We start from the raw sequence: 25,706 nt of genomic DNA on the forward strand, positions 1-25,706 counted from the left end.
TCTTTGTTTTCCTGTTTAGACTGCAAGGCTTTCTAAACGGGAAAGAAGTACATCCGAACATCTGCTCTAATCAGGTTATGGTCGGGCCGATCCAGACATTTGTGTCTACAGCCATGACTGTGGGAGAGGTGTGGCGCCGCGGCCAGGGCGACTGACGCTGGAATCTGGGGACCACGGTTCGATCCCCGGCTCCGGCGGCAGGGTAGCCCAGCACCATGTGACTCTGGGCAATAGCTCGCTTAATCTTCCCGACGGCCCCCAGCGCCTAGAGACCCTTACGGGTGATTGTGCGCTTTACAAATGTGGACTTTTTTTTTTACTTTTTTTTTTTTTACTGTACTTGGGCTCTGTCTTGTTACTATTCGGTTAGACCATGAACTTCCTTCCGTACATTATTGGCTGGGTAAACTTCTCGCAGTATACTGCTGGGAGATGGCAGTGTACACACAGAGGGGGTATAGGCCCATCGAAAAAGGATCCAAAATGTGGGCCCTATTAAGCAGATGGATTAATGGGAATGAGAGATCTATGGAATGCAGCTCGGGTAGTGGAGCAATGCAATGTATATATAATCATATTGCCTTTTTATTTTCCTGACCTTTTTGCATGTATTGTGATTTCACCTAAATGCAGGTGGAAAAAAAAATTGCCAAGTGTAATTGCTTCCTGCATGGAAAAGTGGGATGGATGTAACTAACGTATCCTTTTTGTTGTTGAATTTATGTCTAAAACATCTGAATAAAGATTATTACAAAAATAAAATAAAATAAAGAACATCTGCTCTAAATATGGTGGAAAATCTGAGTTACTAAGACTGATAGCCGGGTGTCCTTGGAGGCGTTGGTACACAGTTTCATTTAATGAAGCCAGAAGAGGCAGAGCCAGCGGGGGCTCTGCCAATGCAAACATGATGATTTGCCTAACTTTAAACAGAACTGGGAGTTTGGTAGACAGGGTACTCTACCATGTTCGTGCAGAGTACCCCTGTGTGACAAACGTGTAATAAGACCCTAGGTCTGGTAGCTACTTCCCCCAAACACTGTCTAAACACTTGCTCCGGTCACTCACATCCTCCTACTACTGCCTACCCCACTTGGCTCTTCTCTCACCCTTACCTACAGTCTTTTGTCCAAGTTCAAGGAAGTATCAAAGTAAACGCATTTGAAAGTCTTATCTTCTCCATTTGAACTTTTTAACAAGTCCACCCCCAATTACGGATTAAAAAGTGCCCAAGAATGAAACTTTTCTTTCCAAAGCCATAAAAAAGCAGCAGAAAGAAACCTAAAACACAAATTTATGGTAGTCTATTCAAATCTTCCTTACAATGAAGAACACCAATATGTTCTGTTGTATTATAGCAAAATGCCTAAGCAAAGATCATACGAAGAAGCTAGCACCCATTACTTGAAAGACATTCCAAAGCTTATATAGGGAAGTTGTATGCCTTAATCAGCGTACCTTCCCTACCCTTAGAAGTAATGAATCTATTAGCTAACAATAGACTTTGAAGCGTGACTAGGTTACACCTTGCGCAAACCAATATTTAAGTAGCAGTATGGTCAAATATCTTGAAGAGTTGCAAGAGGGAACAAAATGGCAACGGCCACGCAGGTCCCAAAAATCCTCTGTGACAGGAAAAACACAGTGGATAAGCAATAACAAAACATTGCTCCCGAGCAAAGAACAAATTAACATTCAAAATTCAGTCATGTCAAATAATTAGTCCAATAAAGTATCCACATTTAAAGGTTCAAATAGATATCTTCTTTATTTTCTTATTTCCTTTGTTCTTGTCACAATTGTAGAAATTCTAAACATAGATTCTTGATGATAAGTTGGCGTAGTTGACATCACCAAATGTAGCCAAAAAGCCGACACGTGTTTCGTCTCGGGGGAAATCACCCGACAACTTTATCAGGGCAAAAACAATTCTCTGTAAGTATAATCACCACATTCCAGGTAGGGCCTGTGTGTGGTCCCATACAACATGGGTCTAAAATATATATTTCTCATATGCGGTACGTATCCTTCAGCATTCTGACGTAATATGCAACAGAGTATCTCAAAAGGACTAATAATCTGATCAGACGATGATGGCGGGAGTACTCTCCGTGACATGAATTGACTTCACTCCTACTTTCCGGACCAGATTATTAGTCCTTTTGAGATACTCTGTTGCATAGGAGATTTTAATGACCCTAAAAGTTACCACCTAATAGTGAATAGTGGTCTTGGATGTAATGAGGAAAATCTATGCAAAATGTCTTTTATCAAGATTCTCCACCTGGGCATATTTGAAGGATCTTCTTCCAATTGAACAATGTGGTTTCCAGGAGGGATGCTCCATTGTTATTAGTATCCTATGTCTAATGATGTTGGCTAAAAATATGTGAAAATAAGAAGGTCTATATTGTAAGCGGCATTTGTTGATTTCAGTAATGCCTTTGATAAAGTTGATCGTTCAGCGCTGTGGCAAAAATATACAACCTGGGAAATTCCTAGCTTTTTACTTTGTCCACTGATTAATTTTGTATTCTGAAATTGGTTAAAAGTTTTATTAGGATCTGAGTCCGAGTACACTTCTAAAATTACTGTTCTTAATGACCTGAAACAGGGATGCATTTTGTTTCCTCCATTATTTTACATTTTATTTAGCCAGCGTCTTAAAAAGATTAGTGACGTGAATGTGCAAGTTCTGAAGTTAGGTAATAGCATAATTTCGCTACCATTGTATGCCAACATTCTGATGTCTCTTATCCCTATCAGCCTACAAAGGCAGTTAGATGCATTCGCTTCCTTTCCAGAATATCATAATTTAACAGTAAACGAGTGAAAGATAATGGGGGCTTCAGGTTTGAATCTTTGAACTTATTGGTATTGCTAGGGCTTTAAATTGGAAATTGTAAAATCTTATACAACTATTTAGGGATGAATATATCTAAAAATTTAACCTGGGTGAATCATGTGAAGGGCCAAATTCCTAAAGCAACATCAATAGTGTTTGGCTTCTAGATGTTCTCTAGATCAGTTGGTAGTAGAAACATTTCTTCCCTACTACAGGTTTATGTTGCCAAAATTCCTTTCGTAGCTCTATATGCGGCGGAATCTTATTCGATCAGTGCCCTGAAAAGGTATGCTTATAATGAATCTAAATTATGGAAAAGTTATCGAGGTATGGGGTAATCTAGCTCGACTGAAATTATTCACTTAGAACAGCCTTTAACAAGCAATATTGACAGATGCTACATTATGCCTATCAGCTATTCTCCAGCCTGAAAAACTGTCTTAAAACATAAATATATCAAGTTTGTGCACATGATTCAAATAATACTTACACTTTTACTAAATCATTTCTTTATTGTGCCAAGAAATGAAATGTCTTGCAAGACACGTTATTTTCACACAATTCAATGAAATCTTTGACTTTTAACTGAAAGAAATTGATGAAATAAAACACACCATCAAAATGATTTAGATCATTGTAGGTAGATGACAAGACTGCAAAAAATTTGTATATTCCCTAAATGTGGAATAATGAGGTTTTACTTAAAAGCAAACCTACATGTCGGTCACTGCATAGTTTTCATATAACTAAATTGATTAGCAGCTTACGTTCTCCATTTTATTTATCACAATATGTAAATATTATCATAACTTTTATTTACAATTGCTTCGCTATTGAATTATTAAAAATATTATTTTAAATGAAGTTAAAAGAAAATACACAAATAAATTAGCTTAATGTACAGCATCACTTGAATGTCTGAGTTTATTAAATACAACTTAAATGTTGATATATTACCTTCCCTATACATGTATACCCTCTATGTACTTCCGTATCTATTTATTTTTAACTTTACTCCTACTGTAAAAAAAATACTTTGACTCTCTCCAAAGCACAAAACTGAGTTTCACCCTGTACCTTTCTCACATATCCTCTACCTCCACTCTCTGACTCATCCCAAACCTCATTTTACTACTATGATCTTCAAAATAACCCTTTCTAGTCTCTTGCCTCCTCTATCCCTTCTTGGATCACCCCAAACCTCATTGTTCTACTATGTTCTCCCAAACAACCCATTCTAAATTCTTGCCTCATGTATCCCTCTCCTTTGACTCATCCCAAAACTCGTTTTACTACTATGATCTCCTGAATTAATTTCTAGAGACTCTCCTCCATCTGTCCTTTTACTTACCCACACCTCATCTTACTACTATGATCTCCCAATAAACACTTTTTCGACTCTTCCCTCTTCTGGTCCTCCATTATCCTTTCAACCCAACTAACTAACAGACTCACATGTCCACCACTCAAATGAACTCATATTTCCTTATACTATTCCACCATTAATCATTTTTGGGTTCCGGAGTAGTGAGCAACACACCGAAAAGTGCTTCTACGCCACGTTAGGAGTAATAAGCGCTATATAAATACAATTACAATTACATCTGCGAGTTCGGAAATTTATTATGAAATTCAAATTCACTTCCTTTAGGAATTAATACGTGGGTAGAAAATGGAGTCGCACATTGTCATCCAAGTTGTCAATTTTGTAACACCTTGGTGCAAGGTGCATGCATGTACTGTTTTTGTCTCTTCAGGACTTTGGAACGATCACAATAAATATATCAGTACATCAATTCAATAGTGGCAAAACAGGCCATGATGAAGCTGTAATGCTTTTGATGAATCATCCATCAGTAAATGTTTAATGGCTGAATAATGTCATTTTGAAATCTATACATGAGGAAAATATATGGTATTATTGAAATTATTCATGTAAGGCAAATTTACACATTTTTAAATTGTGCTATAATAATGATTGATATGTGGATATTTGATTACATTTTGTATGTTGGTTTAATAGTAATAGTGTTTCTTTTGATTCACTACTGTTTTAAATAAATACATAAAGACAGCATTTTGTTCAAGGAACCGCATCCAGCTTTCAACCAGCATAGAATGCTATTTCTTTTCATGTTCCCTGCAATTGTCCTGCTCACTTGTAGATTATAATTCAAGCATGAGTTTGTGCTTGAAGTTCAGATGTTCTGCCTTGTCTTTCATTTGTGTTTGTACTTTGTGCCCTTTTAGCTCGGTCAACTGCATGCCCTTGTTTTGTGGCTGTAAACATCCATTTGCTAAGCTTTCTTGCATCCATAACAGTATAAAACATTTAAATTCAACGTCTGGATGAAATCAAAATATGTCTTTCATTTGTTTCTTTTCTTCACATTTTGAACGCCCCTTCTTTCATATAGGGATTTGAGTTAGGAAATTGAATTATGTAAAGTTCTGCTCTGTGAAAAGTAGTATGGATGAAGTAGACATGATATCTTGCCCTACGGCCGATACAGCTTTGTTTCATTGCAGAGGATGGGGAGGTGGGGGTTGGATGAAGCTATGAACCCAACCAAGGTCCGACTGGGACAGAAAATAGGCCTGGGCACCAAATTATAAGTGGCCTGATTAATGAATTAGATAGCTAAAAAGGGCCCATGCTTCCTAATTTGGGGCAGTTTAGAACCTGTAAAGACATGCTGGCTGGGTATTTTTCACGGTATGAAAGACTGCATGGTTTCAGCTTGCTGAAGGCAATGTTTGCCTCATTATCAGAAATCAATAGTAAACACCGGCCCACTAGACCATAAAACAGGCCCACCAACATCCCAAAAAACTGGCCCGCACACTGACCTGTCAGACCAGCCCTTCAGGCACTACCTGATAGCCCCGTAGGCAAATCCAACCCTGCACCCAACTCAAACCAAGACCCTTGTATCGTACTCTTCCACCTACCGCCTTGGCTATACTGAGTCTTAAAGCACAGTCGTAGTTGGCCTTTGTCTTCTGCAGCACAATGGCACAAATGTGTACATGCATTGAGTGCAAGGCTGGCCTCGTTTAAGATAGCACCCCAGGCAAAGCCTGATTTGGCTCCATTCTGTACGTCCTCCCCTCTATACTCCTTTCTCTCCCCTGGGAACTTTTTTCAAACACTAAATATACCAGGAGTTACTATTATGCTGCATAATATTGTTGCGGATGCTCTATAAATTTGGTCTGCTATCTGATACCAATTATGTCCAGGGCCAGACTGGCCATATAGGGCATCAGGCATTTCCTCTGGAGGCTGCAAGTGTAGGGGCCCATTGTATTACTGGGTGCATGCTTTGCAGCTGTGCTGCAGCATCGACCCCCGGTAACAAAAGCTGCAAGCAAGCATTTTCAGCCTCATGGAACAGGCAGTGCTTCACCAGGGGCTGGTCTGAGAAAAGTGCCAGGGCAGCTTTGAGTTCTCAGTCCGGCCCTGATTATGCCTGCAATCCTGACTGTATACTCCTATATTTATGTCACTTGCTTGAAAATGTGTACCACTTAAATCGCTGTCTAACAGTCACAGAGCGGGGGCGGTGGTGGGGGAAGGGTGTAGGGGGTAGGACGCCTGAGGGGCAATGTAGCGAGTTATGAAAAGTCTGCCACTGACTTTAGGGGATGTCTTTACCGGTTTGGTCCCCTCCTCTGATTCGCCTCCTCAGGTGCTACATTGGAAGTGAGAGGCCATGGGAAAGAGCAAGTGTGAGTGTTGTGGAGAGGGCCTAAGAAGGGAATATGATAATTTATGCAGTGTCTCAAGAGAAATAACAGGTGCTAGCTACCCGAAATCAAATAAATGATTACCTACCTCCTCCGCCTTCCTCTTTACAGTCGTCACCCATAAGTACTTCGTGTTCAGTGGACAGAATTCACCCAAAGAAGGATTAATAATGAGGGTTAGTAAGTAACCAAGTCATTAAAAGCAGTTTTGTTGTTATGCTCAATGTGCCCCTCTGAAACTAGCCGCCCTGGGCTTAGCCCCGCTGAATCGGTGACTAAAGGTAAGCCCTAATTGAACACATTGCATTGTCAGCATGTCTGGAGGCCTCGGCCCCAGGCTTCAGACTGAAGAGCTGAGAGGGAGCTGTGGCTAGGAAGAGTAGAAGATGAGTACAGTAAGCAGGTGGAAACAACAGACTGAAAGAGGGGAGAATTCAAAGGACAAGTGAGGAGAATGAGACAAATTGAAAAGAGATTTATTAGAAGCAAAAAGAGAGAGAGGGGGGGGGCGGCGGGGACTGGTAACTAATGTAATGTACCTGAAGTAGGACTAAGAAACCTGTGGTGCCTGATGCAAGTTTTACACAACTCTCCCTCACTTTTTTTGTTAAAAAGAACTGGATATTGTTTTTAAGTTGATCCAGCATCTTTTTGTTTTTGCATTAAAGCTGCTTTAAAAATTTGTTTTAAATATTGGATAAAAGCAAATTAACCCTGTCATGGACTTACACATGTGTGTTTTTTAAGAACCACAGCGGAATCTAGGTCACATCGTTCACCATAAATAAAATGTATTAAATAAATGTAACAGTTTGGGAACGTTGATTGATCTATGCAGCTAAAGGGAATATGAAGAGTCCACATCATGCAGTGCATGAGCAAGATTCTCAGGCGGAAGCTACCTCAATGCTCGGCAATGGGTGCTTTGGAGCAACTTTTTTCAAACATAATTTTGTTTGAAAAGAACCCTAGGTCACAAACAATAGGACTGTTGCTAGCATTACTCCAGTCCACTGGTTACCTCAAAAACAATGATCCCCATCACTCTATTACAGGAACAAAGTAAATTAGCATCATGTTCTTGTTTGTGTCCTTTGGCCATTTTGTTTAGCAAACAGTCCATCTCCTTTGTTGCTTCTGTGGAGCTTCCTTTCATCCATTCTCGGTGGTGGCACCACCCAAGAGCTGCAGCTGTATGCAAGAAAAAGTGTTGATGTTGCTAAAGCCCATCAGAAGCATCCGTAACACCATCTCATAGCAGGGGTGTCTATAAGCAGCTTAGCACCCAGAGCTGCCACATGGTCCAGATCACCGTCACGTAATTGTGGAACTTACCCAACAGTGCCTTCCATTCAAGACTGGTCCTGTAGGTGCACAGCAAGGGAAAACTACAAATACCAGAATGCAAGGTGTTGTTGGTCAGAAAGCCAAGATTGGCTGAAAGGGTCACTAATTCCTTATACTCATTTAGGATCTGTGAAAGAATTGCATCCTGAGAGCACACCTGATTGTAATTATTTATAACATTATAATGCCTTGCCTGTATCATTCATGCCTTTCACCTTTGGTTTACAGCAACAGCAGCTACGATAATGATTAGCTAGTCAATCAGTCAAAGAACTTTATTTCGGCTGTACAGCCATAAAAGCACATACAATAATACAATTACATATAATACAAAGGACAAATACACAGAATAATAAAAAGTATCCATAAAACCGGGGATGGAAATACAAATGCAGATTTTACAATATTTTCTGACTCAGCATCGACTGGTCTCCCACGTATTAGCAATCTAAGATATCTATCTTTGACTGGTAATCCATAAGCATAGTATTTAAAAAACATTACAAACTATTGAGATATATGCAATAAAAGGAAGGAATAAGAGGATGGAACAACCCAAGGGAAACATTTCAGAACAGTATTTCTGGCATTGAGCAAACATGGCTTAGCTTCATAATTAATAAATGTACACAATTACGTTTTTTTCAAGTTCTTTTTCTTTAAAATGGCCCTGCGTATGTACCACATCGCAGATAGGAACCTGGAAATAGCAAACACAAATAATGGGTGTGTTCCATATTTAAGAAGCCTAAAAGCCTCAGTGTGGTGCCTAAGCCTCACATTTCTACAGAGCTGGAGCACCCACTTGGAACTTGACCTTCTATAGGCGGGACAAAAAAGAATGACATGGAGTTCTGTTTCTTCGACCAAGACAAACCCTGGCTATCTAATTTTATTACTCCCTTCCATTTATGTGTTAGTGCTCGTAGCCAGAGCACCCCATGTCTAAATTGGAGGAACAATTTCTTTGCCAGTAATGGTTGTATACTATCCAGAGCCGGCTCTATCTTATATTGCTGTTTGACATCCAGAAATCTGGAGGTCAGACTGCTTGCGTTGATGCTCTGGCATAGTTGGGCAAACTTATGTTCCTTATAGGCAAGAAATAGGGACTTTTTGGGAATGGAGGGACAGATCTCTTCGGGTGTTGTCACATATTTGCCCTCCCCAACGCTTGGCATGTATTCCTAATGTGGGACAGCCATGGTATATTCCCTGCGCCCAAGATAGTCATGGCATCCTTCAGTTCCTCCCTATAATTGGCTAGCTCAGGTGTGCTCCAAAGACGGCGCCAGAAGAGGAGTAGTCGAGAGGCAATTATATCAGCAATAGGGCCAATCCCCAGGTCCATCCTTAATGGTGTTAAGGGAGTGCTCATGGGGAGGCCCAACAGCTGCCTGAGGAAGGTGTTCTCTGTCATGGATAATGTGTTAGATGGACAATGACCCCAGAGTTCTGCTTCATATAGTGATGCTCCCCTTGCCTGTATTTTGTATATTTCTGCTGGGGGCCTATCACTTTCTGTGTGCAGTTTTTGTATACTTTTATAATGCCCCCTGTAGACTGTGTCAATTTTAGTTTGGCTTCCTTTACTTGGATCCCCCAATCCATCTTGTCATTGAGTGTAAGGCCCAAGTAATCAAAAATGGACACCCTCTCTAAGACCCTGCCTTCCATTTGGGGGTGTGGACAATTGGTGGTTTGGCATGAAAAACCATGTATTTTGAGGTTTATCTCCAAATCCCTCTTCCTACAGAAGGCACAAAACTCCTCCAATACCCGCTGCATGCCCATTGGAGACTTAGAGAGTAGGAGCAATTCATCCGCAAACATTAAAGTTGGAATTTTGCGGTTCGCTTGCCTCGGTGAATCTATGTCTTTCCCTGCAAGTAGAGTTTCGATTAAACCATTTAAAAAGAGGGAGAACAGGGTCGGGGCTAGGATGCAGCCCTGTCTCACCCCTTTCTCTACAGGAAAGGGGTCTGTCAATTCACCTTTTTTGCCGTGTCTAACTCTCGCATAGGTGTCCTGGTGCAAGCATTTCAGCTGGTGGCATAGATAGGAAAGTACTCCCATGTCACTGAGTAGGCCCCGTAGCTGATCACGCTGGACCATATCAAATGCGGATTTAAAATCCACAAAGGTGAGGTAGAGGCTGCCACCCTCTAAGACCACAGTCTTCCAATGGATCAGTTAAAAATCTAAAGATCTGGTCGATGGTTGAGGTTTTGGTCCTAAAGCCAGCTTGTAAAGATGTTATAACATTATTTTCTTCTATCCAAGATTGCAAACGACCAAGGAGGATATGGGCAAATATTTTTTGGGTGGCGTCTATGAGACTTATTGGGCGGTAGTTTGCTGGATTGAGTGGTGTGCCTTTTTTATAAATAGGAATAATTTCTGCCCCTGCCCAGGTCGGGGGCAGCACCATGCCTTGTAGGATGGCATTGAACAGTGTCCATAAATAAGGTGTACACACTGCTTGCTAGTTTTGAAATAGACCTGGAATTCTATCTAGCCCGGGTGCCTTGGCTGGAAGCAAATTACCCAATGCCACTGAAATCTCTTTCATTGTGCAGGGGGTGCATTAATATTTGAGGGGTTTATATTTGCTAATACTTCCCTATCAGCTATAGCTCCATCTACAGACCTTGAGTATAAAATGTTAAAATAGGATCTCCAGACTTCTTCCCCCAGGTTTGGTTCAATAGCTGAATTGCCTTCAGGTTTCCCTGTTTTAACTAGGTTCCAGAAGCCTCGCATATCTCGATTATCTAAGGCTATTTTGATGGCTTCCCATTTATGTATCTCCCAGCTGGTTTTAACTTCAGCTATGATTGTTTTGTATTGGGCCCTGGTTTCTTTGATACGTGGATTATCATTCTCTTTGATGCTCATTAATAGAGCATGTTTAGCTTTCCTACTAATTTTGTTATACCAGGTATGCTTGGGTATAGGGTCCGGTCTAATCTTATCACTATTATAAAAGAACTCTGCCATTTTTAAAAACATATCCTGATGGTTTTGTCCTATTGCCAACAGCGATTCTAGACCGCAAGTATTTTTGAACAATCAAAATGCAGTTTCTAAAAAGGGGGTGATTTGTTTGTACAAGGTGGCCACTTTTTCTGTCCACTGTGCAAATGTTCCCCAGCGTACTCTTCTACCTCCTTCAATTGATACGTGGGGGCCTATTACGATGGAGGATTTTCCGCATCCTCCGGGCCGGCGGAAGCCACCGCCGGCCTGGAGGATGCGGAAAATCCTCTGCGGACCCACCAAAGACCCACCGCCACATTAGGATGGCTGGTGGGTCCTGGTTTCCGTCCGCCGCTTTTCCGCCGCGGTTGGCTTACAACCGCGGCGGAAAAGCTCTAATATGGTGACGTGTCTCTCAGACACCGTCAGCCATATTAGGATGGTCTGTGAAAAATGCTTTTCGGCGGCGGGTTTTCCGCCGTGGAAAAGCATGTGTAACTTCACTGCGGGGGCCCGTTGCGGGCCCCCTGAGTGAAGGAGGGTGGGGGGTGCACATGGGGGGTACCTATGGTACCCCCCTGCATTTGTATGCAGAAATCGGCAGGCACTGCACGGTGCCTGCCTCTTTCTGCATACAAATGCAATGTATGCATTTTTACCATTGCGGCGGATGCAGTTTGAAGCCGCACCCGCCGCAATGGTAAAAATAGAGGATGTGACCGCCAGGGTGGCGGTCACATCCTAATTGCACAGGAGGGCACTCCGCAGGCCATGCGGAGGTTCCCTCCTACTCTATGGTGGCGGACGGACTCAGGTCCGTCCGCCATCATAATCGGCCCCTAAGTTTGGAGTGGGATGTGTGGGTGTGCTGTGATGGTCCTTGGGCACAGGGAGAGTTATTTCTAGGACCAGCGGATTGTGGTCACTTTCATGTTGGGGATTAATAAAAAAATCTCTGGTTTTATGCCATAGTTCGACGTCTACTAAAATATAATCTATTATAGATGCCTGCCCCAACTTATTAAAAGTAAAATTTCCCGGGCTATCAGAGGGGAATCGACCATTGCATGCCCTTAGTGAGTGGCTGAGCGTGACTGAGTTCATCTGTAAAACTAATGGGGTCCAGCCCCTTATTGGCTGGATGTTGGTGTCTGGGATTGACCAGACCGAATCTTCCTTGCTTGTGTGATAATGATTAGCATCACCATCTTGGAAACACCCTGTTGTTGGTTATTTACATTTAAATCAAAATAAATGTCTAATTAAAAGCATAATGTGTGCAAAACATACAAATAAACATAGCAGCTGAATTCCCTAAATAGATCATTCTCGATGCAGCTACATGTTTTTGTAATGTTTCAAATTTCATAACATCAGGCAATTTTCCAATCCATTTTGAAGCTCCAACACTCCTTATTGAAGGAAATGTAAAGCAATACATTTAAAATTACTTGTAATACATTGTCAAACGGCCTTTAGAATAAATAGAATTGTAGTGTGAGTGAGGCATACCTTATTATATCAAAATACACGTAAACATAAAGTCATATATTTTTTTAATGCACTCATGGGGTAGATACTCTAAACTGAACAATATATAATAACATATCTCTAAATATAGTTTTTAATTTTAACAAAAGTGAGTTTTAAATATTCTGAATTCAGTCTTTACATTGTCAACCACTTTGAAAGTCATTGGGAAAAAGGCTGTTTCACAATCACAATCTAGCGTAAATGCATAGACCACTGTTCAATGCATCCGGGTGCTATTTAATAGCTGTTTATTTAGAAAATACTTATTTAGTGAATCATTTGAAATTCAGACACAATTCCAACAAACTTATATACCAACAATGAAAGTGGACACAGAAGTGAACGAAAAATCACACATACCTACATTCATCACAATTCAACCATTTCACAAACATTCATTTAAAAAAGTACTCAATCAAACAGGGAATGAATGCACCAATTGAGGAGTACTAGGTCTGCCAACAGAAATAATTACATTATTAATTGTTTTAAAATACACCGTCTCCAATTACATTTAACCAGTTGATTTCATTCAAAAAATACAACAAGGTTAGGTGTATTATTGCCACCAGAATTGCAAAAGAAATTAGCAAAAGAGCAAATAGGCAGACCCGATGTTCTACGCGTTTCGAATCCCTTTAAATCTTGGGATTCTCCTCAGGACCAACCAAAGTCTGTGAAAGAAAAAAGAAAAAGAAACTGTATCTCTGACCAATCTTAAATCAATAACCTAAGAGCACTACTACACCATGAGAACACTCGCGCTTACCAGTGGATAATGATTAAATCTTGTCAACCTTAAGCACGAATGTCAGCTCCTCCTATGAGAAGATAGGGGAAAGGAAAGGCAAAGGAGGAAACAGAGATGGAAAAACCATGAGTGTACCTACTACAATACAGTCTACAGTCAGGTTTATCTATTAGCCACAGGGGCTTACCTAATAAAAGTCTGAAAGTGTCCTCCAAGGGCTGTTTGTTCAAATGTGCAGGACCCCCTAGCCCCACAAAGGGGTAGTGGTAGCCTGTCAACAGAACTAACAGGAAACAATTGTTTAAAAACTAACGAATCCAAAACCAAAACAAGCTGCCACCTGCCAAAACCCAAATAGTCAGTAATACAGGCCGAGCTGGTGGCCTCTTACCCAAAGACGCCAAATGGCGCTGGGGGTTATAAATCTTCCTCTTGGCTGTGCAATCGGGTCCGAAGTCCCCAGGTGGGGAAACAGAGTACTCGGGGCTTAAGTAACCGAGCTAGAAAAAAACGAAAGAATGGTGAGGTCCTGGCCGTGCTAAAGAATGCTGAGGACTTTCTTTTGTTCCATCGTAAAGAACAGACTTTGTGACAATGAAAACTGAGTTCATTGAATTCTGCCGGAAATTAAGGTTGACTATGTTTTTTGCAGATAATCAATCAAAAACATCCCTGGAAGAAACAGGGTTACGAAAAAAATCAACTTTCTGTCCCCCAGGAAATAAAGTACCAAAAGAGATCATTTTATTTGAAAGAACGGTTCTATCCGCCATCTCAGACATGGCGAAAAATAAACGTTTTGTTAAATTCAACACCTCTAAAGAACAAAAAGATGCATTGGTTGCATTAAGGAATGACCCATCAGTGACAATTAAGAAGGCGGATAAAGGGGGGTCAATAGTAGTATGGGACACTATTGAACATACCACCGAGGTCATGAAACAACTAAATGACTGCGCCTGTTATAGAAAAATCCCCAAAGATCCCACTTTAGACCTTCAGAATCAATTATTCACCATCTTGAAGGAAGGGTTTGACCAAGGCTTCTTAGGCCCTAAGGAATTCGACTTTTTACAAATTAAACACCCGAGGATTCTGTGTTTTATATCTTGCCAAAGTTTCACAAAAATGAAACAAATCCGCCCGGAAGACCTATTGTTGCTGGCTGTGAATTTTTGCTAGAACCAATTGCGAAATATGTGGATTGCTTCCTAAAGGAATTTATGAGCCACGTGGTTTCTTATCTCCAGGACACGACTGACTTCATAAACAAGTTGGATGAGGTTAGGTTCAATAAAGATGAGGATTTAATGGTGACATTGGACGTCACACCCAAATCCCCCAGGATGAAGCAGTGGCAGTGCTTTCCGATCATTTAGAGAAAAGAACAAGACCAGTACGAGTGCCAACCCAATTTTTATTGGATCTAGCGTCCTTTGCCCTTAAAAAAAATATTTTACATTTGGTAAAAAATTATTTTTCCAAATTAAGGGAGTGGCGATGGGGTGTCCATTTCCCCCGGAGTTGGCAGTATTGTTTATGTCATTGTATAAAAACACTTTTGTCCACAATAATAATCCATTTTTCAAGCACATCAGAACGTGGCTACGTTTTATAGATGATGTTTTTATGGTATGGACAGTTGGAGAGGAACTACTAAAACCACGATTGGTTAAATGCCAGAACAGTAGATATCAAGTTTAGTATCTCTCATTCGGTAAACAAAATCTCTTTCTTGGATGTTGAGGTATACCCTGCTGAGGGAAGGTTGGTTACAACACTATATACTAAACCAACGGACAGAAATAAGGCTCTGTTATTCTCTAGCAACCACCCAAGAAGCCTGCGGGAAAACTTGCCGTATAGCCGATTTTTACGAATTCGTAGGAATTGTTTTTATAATGAAGACTATAACCTACATGCAGGCAATTTAGTAACCAAATTACGTGAGCGTGGCTGCCCTAAAAAATTGGTCAAAAATGCTATGAAACAGGCAAGATGGACACCAAGGGAATGTCTACTGGGACGTAAAATTAAACCACAGATACAAAGACAAGTCTGTGTAACTACATTTTGTCCTAAATTCAAACAAACTAAAAAAAGTTATCACACAAAACTGGCATCTAGTTAAGAATCTTGAAGCCAGCTTGAAGTCACCACCGTTGTTTGCATTTAAAAAGGTAAGTAGTATTTCAAACTACATTGTAAGAGCAGCTGTTTCAAAAGATCCGCAACCTTCATTAAGATAACTAATGGGTCTTGCTCCCATTGTCGGCCATCACAAATGTGGCACATGTGTTTGTTGCGACCTTACAATGGAAGGCTCAGTGTTTAAACATAGAGGAATCTTTTGGAAACACGAATCCTTTAGCAACTGCAAAACGAAATATGTTATCTATGGAATAACATGCCCGTGTGGACAACTCTACATTGGCAAAACCAATCAGGAAGCACGCCAAAGAATTTCCCAACATAAATCGCGAATTAAAAACAAGGTGGAGACAGCACCATTAGTAAACCACTGGATGAGAAATAATCATTAGATCAGTGACCTCAAATGGACGGTCATTTCAAAGGTCGAATGAGATCCTCGTGGAGGGGTCTTGGAGTTGAAATTATCTCAAAGAGAGGCCTTCTTGATTGTAAAATTTGACACGGCTGTGTCAGGTCTAAATGAGTTATCAGAAATTTATAAATTGTAAAAATCGACCAGCCATGCTATATAGCTTTTTCTGCACTTCTGTTCATGCACGACGACTCTGATTTTAATTCTAATTTTAATCCAGATTCAGCTCCTGCCTAGTTATACTAGGTGTTGACTATTATCATCATTTAAATGCCCTTTCACCCTCCTAGGACCTTTCTACCCATGGGCCTCCCTACAAGGGATGTACCTCTCATCTCCAGAACTTGTTCCAGGATGTCCTACATAAGGTCACACTGAGATGCATGAATTGCTAATGCCCTCAGTTCATCAACCACCTCCACCCGCCACTACTTCTTTTTCATGTTTAGAATGTAGCGCCACAATTCTTTTATGGTGCTTGTCACCTAGATGCACAAGTGCATTGTGACACACATACGCATCACCAGCCGACGGGCATACTATTTTCAGATAAATTGGGTCATTTCATGACTGAACCCGCTAATCAACATTGATTATACGTTTTTAGCATTATTATTGTTGCTTTTCCAAATATCAGCACGCTTTACTATGACCTATGTGCACACAAATGGTTTCATACTACAGTATCCAGTAAGCCGGGGGCAGGTTTATGCCTTACCACTGACTGACATACAGTCAGAATCTACAACTCCCAGGGCGCCTGGGAGATTTTATGGTGAGTTCCACTCGTTATCGGAAAAAGAAAATACGTTTCCCTTTACACAATCAACATGATGGTTACAGTTTTATAATGTAAACTGGCTGTTCCATTATTGATTTTGGCATACTTGGAATCCGTATTGAATTTGGAGCAGCTAAGCGCTCCCGCGCCACTCTTTTACTACATTTCCCAGCATTCCCGGGACACTTGTATGCGATTTGTCCTGGTGTATGCGGCTCACGTTCCTGACTCATACCGCGACCCTACTTCCTTTCAAAATTGATTAGAGACCGGTAAGACTCTCTTGTCACCTTAATATTCTACCGTGTTCAGCATTCTTTAGCACGGCCAGGACCTCACCATTCCTTTGTTTTTTTCTAGCTCGGTTACTTAAGCCCCGAGTACTCTGTTTCCCCGTCTGGGGACTTCGGACCCGATTGCACAGCCAAGAGGAAGATTTATAACCCCCAGTGCCATTTGGCGTCTTTAGGTAAAAGGCCACCAGCCCCGGCCCGTATTACTGACTATTTGGGTTTTGGCAGGTGGCAGATTGTTTTGGTTTTGGATTCGTTGGTTTTTAAACAATTGTTTCCTGTTATTTCTGTTGGCAGGCTACCACTACCCCTTTGTGGGGCTAGGGGGTCGAGCACATTTGAACAAACAGCCCTTGCAGGACACTTTTGGACTTTTATTAGGTAAGCCCCTGTGGCTAATAGATAAACCTGACGGTAGACTGTATTGTAGTAGGTACACTCATGGTTTTTCCATCTCTGTTTCCTCCTTTGCCTTTCCTTTCCCCTATCTTCTCATAGGAGGAGCTGACATTCGCGCTTAAGGTTGACAAGATTTAATCATTATCCACTGGTAAGCTCGAGTGTTCTCATGGTCTAGTAGTGCTCTTAGGTTATTGATTTAAGATTGGTCAGAGATACAGTTTCTTTTTCTTTTTTCTTTCACAGACTTTGGTTGGTCATGAGGAGAATCCCAAGATTTAAAGGGATTCGAAACGCGTATTTGCTCTTTTGCTAATTTCTTTTGCAATTCTGGTGGCAATAATACACCTAACCTTGTTGTATTTTTTTAATTAAATCAACTGTTTAAATGTAATTGGAGACGGTGTATTTTAAAACAATTAATAATGTAATTATTTCTGTTGGCAGACCTAGTACTCCTCAATTGGTGCATTAATTCCCTGTTTGATTGAGTACCTTTTTGAATGAATGTGTGAGGTATGATTGTGAAATGGTTGAATAGTGATGAATGTAGGTAGGTGTGATTGTTCGTTCACTTCTGTGTCCACTTTCATTGTTGGTATATAAGTTTGTTGGAATTGTGTCTGAATTTCAAATGATTCACTAAATAAGTATTTTCTAAATAAACAGCTATTAAATAGCACCCGGATGCATTGAACAGTGGTCTATGCATTTTTGCTAGTTTTTGGTTCTAAGTAAGGTGTCAGTATTGGCATTTCTTCTTGTTGTTTAATTTTATTAGGCTCAGCCTTACTGATTCGAGCCACACCCTTGTTTGGTATTATTTTCACAATCACTGCATTCTCCTTTACATGATGTCATTCCCTTTTACATTATGGCTTCCAGTCTTACTGGTAGCTAGTTGTGTGATCACTTGTACTTATGTGATTGTCCTGACCTGAAAGTACCAGACTGTCATACCTCTGCCCATGTGGAGCCCTGGTGTCGCTAGGTTTGAAAGGCACTCCCGGCTTAGAACTCGCTGCTTGCCTGTGAGGCTACTTGTGGCAGAAACGCTGTATGTGACTCCAGCTCATTTGTGCGACTCATTATTAAAACCACAACTGGTCTGGGACCACTCTGCGCGCCTTTGAGACTTCTGAACAGGAAGTAGCGGCATCTCTTCAGGCTCCAGCTCGTCAGACTCCAGACCAGCTGATCCCAGTACTTCTCCCACATTTCTCTACCACTACATCGTGCTCTCGTGTTGAGACACTAGGATTTATCAGCTCCAAAGTTCCAGTACCTGCACCACAGTTCTTTCTTCATTACTGGCTGGAAAATAAAGATCAAAGTATGATTTATTAGTAAATGGTTCAGATGTTATGCTATGCAATGATCTGACAGTTTTTACAGCCTAACATGAAGCCTGCATCTAGTGAGCCACATTTAGGCTTTTTCCCTAGTGTTACCGTGCTTTCATCTTGACCTTGGGAGCCTGTATTCAAAGCTCACTTGATACTGTCTAGATTGCTATTTTGTTACCTAGGCACCAAAGGCTTCTTCTAATTTGCTTTGTATTCTTAGTATAAAAGCTTTCATCCTGGTTATGTTTTGTTGAAATTTGTACACTACTGAGGTTAAGGTTTCCAGCAACAAGAGCTTCAGTATCCCATTGCTTTCAGTTGTGGTCTCAATGCATAATGTAGGGTGTAAAGGCAAAAAGGATTCCATCACATTCCACAGTGAGTGTGTACTAGTGTATGTAAAGTATGTTGCTAATATTATTTGAGTAGGAGCTTTAACAGACCTGTGATAACTTTTACAGAGAGGACAGGACAAGCCTTATTAGCAGGTATATTACCAGATACGGAATCCCAAAGTTGGGTTTTCAACTCCAAACATATTAGTAGTGAAGTAATATTTGCCAAAAAACCCTGCTGCTTTTCCACAGCAGTGATCTTGCACCCAATACATCATATTGAGCACACGGGAAGAGATCAGACTGAGGACGCATGTCAGCATGACGGTTGTGGACCAAGCAGTACAAGAGACGCATTCCCTCTCGGTGTCCTCCATTCCACTCCCCCATTCATGTGTGTCATTCTCACTGTGATACTTTGTGTTGGTATTCGCAAGTGATTTAAGGAATGGTGGGTTCATGTCACTCTTGCAGAGCCACCAATGGCACAATATCATGTCATCCCCTGGTGCAAACATTTCCATGTCCTATTCGAAACGCTGTTACTTCTACAGCGCTTGAGCAACATCCACCTTGGAATAGAGTGATACGCTTTTCAGTCTAAATTCAGTCATTCATGGTGCCTGGACATTTAATGTCATTCTATCAGCCTCCTTCACATGACCCACTTCATTCAGTAGCTAATTCTTCCAAATCGAATGATATTTTAGAAAAAAACATCATTGACTTAACCCATATGACTATCCACATAAATTAATTCACAGATAATATGATTAGTTCATATATTCATTCATCCTTTTCATTCTACTAACATTTCCTTTGACATAAAGAGTTTATTATATCAGCTTATGAGGTTTTTAGAGATGTGAAATGGAATTTGTGCAATACTGAGAAGTGCTTGTACTGAAGCCTACTACACTGTGAGTGTTGAGGTGAATGTCCAGGCAACGCGTGTAAATATGTGTGCGAATGTTTTCTAAAAGTAAGTGAGATTAACTGTATGCAAATTAGGATGAACAGACAACCTGATTACAGTCAGACATTTAAAAAGAAGTCTGTGTGACAGTGTTTAAAGATGCATGCCTTTCAAGCTCTCTAGAATTACCCACATTTTTAACAGGAAATACTGGATGACCACATGAGCCCAAGTGATCCTATAAATAGCCACTGGTAGGGTTTGTTAAAAAGATGCAGAGTGTAAGGTTGTGGCTGTGACAGGGGCCTTGTAAAAATATCCTGCTGGACGTGAAGGTACCAGGATATGTAAATGGCGAAGATGGGGCATTCTGAATTCGCTTTTGTCAATATATAGTGCTATTTAGAGATCTGGTTCTATATATTTTTACATGTTCCCTAACCCGCGACTACATTTTGAAAATAATGATTGTCCCGCGTAATTCCAAAGCAATCTGCCATTTATAATTGTGCTTGTGAATTTAAGATACTACAAGGTATGGTTAACTAATAATACAATTATGTTTATTCCTTTGCGAATTCCAGTGCGAAAGACCATTTTGAAAGCGCCCCATGACATATCCCTGCTGAAGGAGCACTGCTGCTCCAAATTTAATCTGAATATTACCAAACATCATCACGCCTGACCCATTTCACAAAATGGAAATCAATTGAATGAATGCATGCTTCTGTTTATTTGAATTGTTGCAGAAATCTGAATACTTTTGGATTATTATTTTAGAATTGACCATAGGCTACAGTGTCAATGATAGGAAGCATTCTAGGACATTTGTCATTCACGTAGTTACATTCAGGAGCTGTAAATAAGACTTATATGCTCTAGTTAGGTCTGAGCCTCATTCTTTTAAAGATCACATTAGCACATGCTAATTTGTGCTACATCTTGTATAGACTCTGAAACCTCGAAATGATTTGCCTCCTAAAATTGAATATTCATAGTACCATTTGCTCAAGTGACACCATTTTTGCCCAGTGAACCGTGAGATCTTTTTTGGTTGTCTTGATTTTTTGCGGTGTGTCTATTGGACAGTAACATGAATTTCATATTTCTTTTTCTTCTCAGTATGAGCGGGAGCAGCAGCTGGCTTCTCAGGGGACGCCTGCCACGGTGCCAGAGTTCATTCAAGTCAAAGAAGGCCTGAAGAAAGTCCAGCTTACCGGGGACAGAGAGCATCACCAAACCTGAGGCCTGAGGAAACATCGCGAGCGTTCAAGGTTCGCCAGTGGGATCCTACAGTAAGAGGCGGCAAAGCACGTGCCTTAGTGGACTGGCAGGGGGAAGTCGTGCATTCTGACGTCTGTCGCCGGCGTTCTGGGAAGATAAAACTACTATTCCTTTGGCATGAATTAAAAGAACTATGTATGCCATGCAAGGGGAGCTCCAGAGTACCTCACATACTTTACAATTCATGGGGCTAGCAGCAATCCGGCAGACGTAAGAGAGCTAAAGTTGCACTGTGGACGAAGAGTCTCCTACCTGAAACACTTCACAAATGCACTGGATTCGAGTGGTCATCGATGCTGAACGGCCTGTTTGGCAAATGCAGGAAGACGACTTCATGTTGTGAATGAAGTCTGAGCCAAATAGGGCCCAAACCTCAATATTATCAAGCAGGAGAATGTGGCTCTCGCTTTCTAGATTGTGCGTTTGTTCTGGCAGGGAGATGCATTGCTGTATCACCTCGCTGCAGCAAACTGAGATTTGTGAGAACGAAGATAATAAATGAAACCGTTGCTGTTCGTGTTCCAAAGCTGAAAGTGGCGAATGTGTCCCATCAGAAGACAGACTTGGAAGCAGTTGTAAACTGTGACAGCAGAGGGCGCGCTCGCCCTTCTCTTGGAAATTGAGACAAAATCTACACGCTGACAGCAGCAACAGAGGCGAGAGGCGAAAGAAGGTATTAGAGACAAGCCGGCAGACCGAACATTTTTAGATAACGTGACAAAAACAATCCAGAAATACACGTTATAGGCAGAAGCACTCTCACAGATACAAGAAAGTAAAAAATATATACAAAATATATGAAGGACCTGAAGCGTCAATATAATAATGTTCAAAATGCGAGTCGGCGATAGCAATACTGCAAACACGAGCCACCTGAATAAAGTGCTGGGGCCGTAGCAGCCAGCCCAGCATACGTAAAATATCTTCCTGGCTTTTGTTGAGATGGAAATTCGCCTACACACAATCTTTCTTAACATGAATCAATGGCAGGTGCCGCTTTGTGAATTTTCTGCCAAGATATTGGAGATTTTTTTTGCAAAGAATAATTTCTTACCTTGTGTGATGAAATACCCGTTTTTTAGGTCAAACAAGAAATGTTATTTGTTTATTCACTGCCCATATGTATACAGTGCGGTCCGAAAAACACGGACAGTCGATTGGTTTACATAAAACCAAAACTAGGATAAAGAGGGCCTGATTTAGTTTGTTGAGTTACTCACAAATGTGACCGATATCTCTTCCACCTTATTACAAATGCCACAAGCTATACTGCAGTGGGGTGACCATCTGACAGGGAGACACGTTCTGAGCAGGACTGTAAAAATTCAGGACAAAAGGCTAGTTTTACAAACACACTTGGGAAGGCCAACCCCCACTAATTAATCAGTGCATTAATTTACTGTTCTTTTATACTGCACTATTTATTTACTGTGCTCTGTGTGAGATTACCTTTAGGCCTGTTACATTCAAGTGTCTCGTTAAGTACGTTTTCAAAAGTAAATTGATGCCCTTGAGCACAGTGTCAAGGGCATCACCACTAGCAGAATAAACCCAGTCTTTTGTGAAGCGAAAGTAACAGCAACATTTTACTTCTGTTTCTTAACATCTTAAATCCATGGATAACAGTTTTGGAAACAGTAAGTTAAGTGTCTTTTTCACCTTCCACTAGTTAAGACAAGTTGAACATAAAAATGTGCGCGGACACAGAAGGGGCTGTCAGAAAATGGCAGTAGTTACGAGGGTATTAGAGGGCAAGACAGACTGCTATGGCCTGCCTCCTCCAGAGCAAGGGCCAGTAAGCGAGCTTCCATTGTAAACTGTGAAAATGCAGCATATATGGAAACAAAGGGAGAACAGCAAAGAACTGCAATATAGAAAAGTCCTTATGTTCAGAAGGGTCGCAAGAGCTGTGTGACAGACAAGGTTGCGATTGACCTGTATAAGGCTTTGTATAAGGCATTGTAACAGGGAACAGGTATCGAACTAGACAGACTGAAAGTTTCTCTCCATGGCTGCGAGATCATGGAACAAGCAAAAGTGTGGAGATAGTGCCCAAGGATATGGATTTGTCTGTTTATTAAAGGGGTTTGAAATAAGCCTAGAAGCCTGAAGGTACAGCTTTATTGTGCCAGGCCATGCCACTAGACTCTTTGTAAATTAACTCCATGCGCAGAAACAAGGCAGAGCAGATGGTGTGGGAGACATTGAAATGAAATTAAATCCAGTATTTGTAAAGCGCACAATTACCCAAGGGTGTCAAGGCACTGGGGGCAGTCGAGAAGATTACGCGAACTATTGCCCAGAGTCACATGGTGATGGGCTAACCTGCCGCCGGTGCCGGGGATCGAATCGTGAATCCTGTGGTCTGGAGCCAGGTACCCTGGCCGCTGCGCCACACCTCTTCCAGGATGTGAGATGCGGACAATTTGTTTGCGGTCAAACCACACCAGAAGGCCCGACTGCTGCATAATCATAAGAGCATGTGCCAGACACTCTACATTAATCTCAGAAGTGGGATCTGGACCACCAGAAAAAAGAATTAAAGACCAGGATGAAATTCAGATCAGGTGAACGATCCAAATCAACAGATAAAAAGATTTATTCCTAAGAAACGAGGTAAACTAGGAAGAGAGGAACACGTTGAAACAATGTCTGAAATCAGAGATGTTGGGCCCACTGTGAGTATCAGAAAGATTTACCTACCTGGAGAGTCGTTTCAGCAGAGGCCAGGAGCAACAGAGGCATAGTCATTGGCTGAACTAGCAACAGCCACCCTGGCAAAGTCTGGCGGCACACTGGACTGTTGGTAATGCTTGCAGAGGGTGAGAAGTGGCCGAGCTCCTTAAAAGGTTGGGCCCTGGGCATTTGCCCACTCTGCCCATGTCTTAAAGGGGGTCTTTAGTTGAGGCAAGGCCAAGCCAGTGTTGTGGCGCATACCAAAGAGTTATAGCACCAGCTGAGCCTTGAAAATATTTGGGATTTAAATGATACAACATAGAATATGTAAGAACATGATAGGGACTTTCATTTAAAAAAAAAAAAAGTATTTCTTTAACATAACATGCAGAAGTATTTCAATTTACTACGTTAGATCGCATCACCTCATATATATTTATTTGAAGTGAAAGTTTTTAAACACAAACTTAGAAATAGTTGTGAACTTTCCTTCCTGACAATCATGCCACAAGTGAACTAAGTGAGCCAATCCAACTATCAGGTGTCCCTTACCTCATGGCCAATATTAATATTAAAGGTGGTGTAACATTACAGGCTATTAAAGCATGTAAGATTTTTGTACAGGGCCCTTCTTGAACTGAATTACTTGAAGGTGCCCGCAAATGTGACACTGAACTAAATTAGACACAGTGAAGTGATTTGACGTAAATCACACAATTTAGTCATGCGGGGAAATTGGGGTGTGAATTAAATATTTTTTAGCTTTCGCAATAAGAATTTTCAATTCTATTAGGGATGGGGAGGGGAGGAGGGGAGGAATATGCTTCTCTCTCGTTACTTGCTCTAAAAAGCAGCCAATCAAAATGTGAGAAAAAAGAATATGAAGCTACAAATCCCAATCATGGCCGGACTCACCGGACCAGGCAACATAGATTTCCCCGGGAGGCTGGAAGTAAAGGTGGCAAGTTTTGTAGCTGTGCATCAGTTTTAAAAGCACTGCAAGGTTCCTTGTACATGCTGCATATTCTGGGCAACAATAAAAGTGTCAAGTTAACCCAGGTGATTAATGTACCAGCTGGAGAGAGATGGGAATTTTGTCTAGTGGCAGTTTTGACTCATCTAAGATAGTGCAGAGAGTGAATATGCCTGCTGCAAAGAACATGTATCATGCATATCAAAGAACAATATTTTATGTGCATAGCTCAGTGGATTACTGCTTTTGTCACAGAGATTATGTTGCTACTGTGAAGTTCATACATTACAATCGCAATCTAGCACAGTAAGCTATGAACTGCCTAGACCTGCATGGTACAGGTTTGGAAGTTATGCTTTTTTCCCAGTCTTTCATTATCCTGATGTTGCTAAAAAAAAGGTTTGTTTAGGCAGAAATACATTCTTAATATTAAAGTCAACCCTAACCACTGTGTTATGTTCTGAAACCTGAGTTTGGGCTTCTAGAGACCAAGCACTCTTAAAAAGTGCCTACCACTATGCATGTCATGTAAATCCTACACCTTATAGTCCCATCTGCCTTATGTAAAATGTTCTACACAATGATTTATACATGTATGATTCATTGCCTCTGTATGTATGTATGATGTGAAGTGCCTCGACACCCTACACTGGTATGAGAGGTGCTATAAAATAAATGAAATACATGTGAGAAAGGGGCTATGGAGCGATGAGAGGTGCTGTTGGAGGGTGATAGTGGGGAAATCATTGAAGAGCCTCAACAAAGATTGTCGTATCCTGGTGCACAGTAAGTGCTAAAAAACAGTGCTTCATTCGGAATTAAATCTCTATAGCAAAATGCGGCATCATCCGTAGTTGAAGACCACAAACATCTACAATTTTTAAATTAACAAGGTATAATACACACAGCTTCTTTTTGGCCTCGTGCAAACA

General features: G+C 41.0%; 1 protein-coding gene across 1 annotated transcript in view; it reads left to right on the forward strand.

The window, feature by feature from the left end:
* The window catches only part of LOC144753612 (protein FAM107B-like), a 98,888-nt gene extending 77,752 nt beyond the window's left edge, over positions 1-21,136 (forward strand). Inside the window, exon 5 of the mRNA XM_078641249.1 lies at positions 20,964-21,136. Coding sequence (XP_078497375.1) covers positions 20,964-21,086 — 123 coding nt within the window. The 3' untranslated portion in view covers positions 21,087-21,136. The remainder of the gene's footprint in view (positions 1-20,963) is intronic.
* Positions 21,137-25,706: the final 4,570 nt, after the last annotated feature.

This window comes from Lissotriton helveticus, chromosome 5_1 (genome assembly GCF_964261635.1).
Source record: "Lissotriton helveticus chromosome 5_1, aLisHel1.1, whole genome shotgun sequence".
NCBI lineage: Eukaryota > Metazoa > Chordata > Amphibia > Caudata > Salamandridae > Lissotriton > Lissotriton helveticus.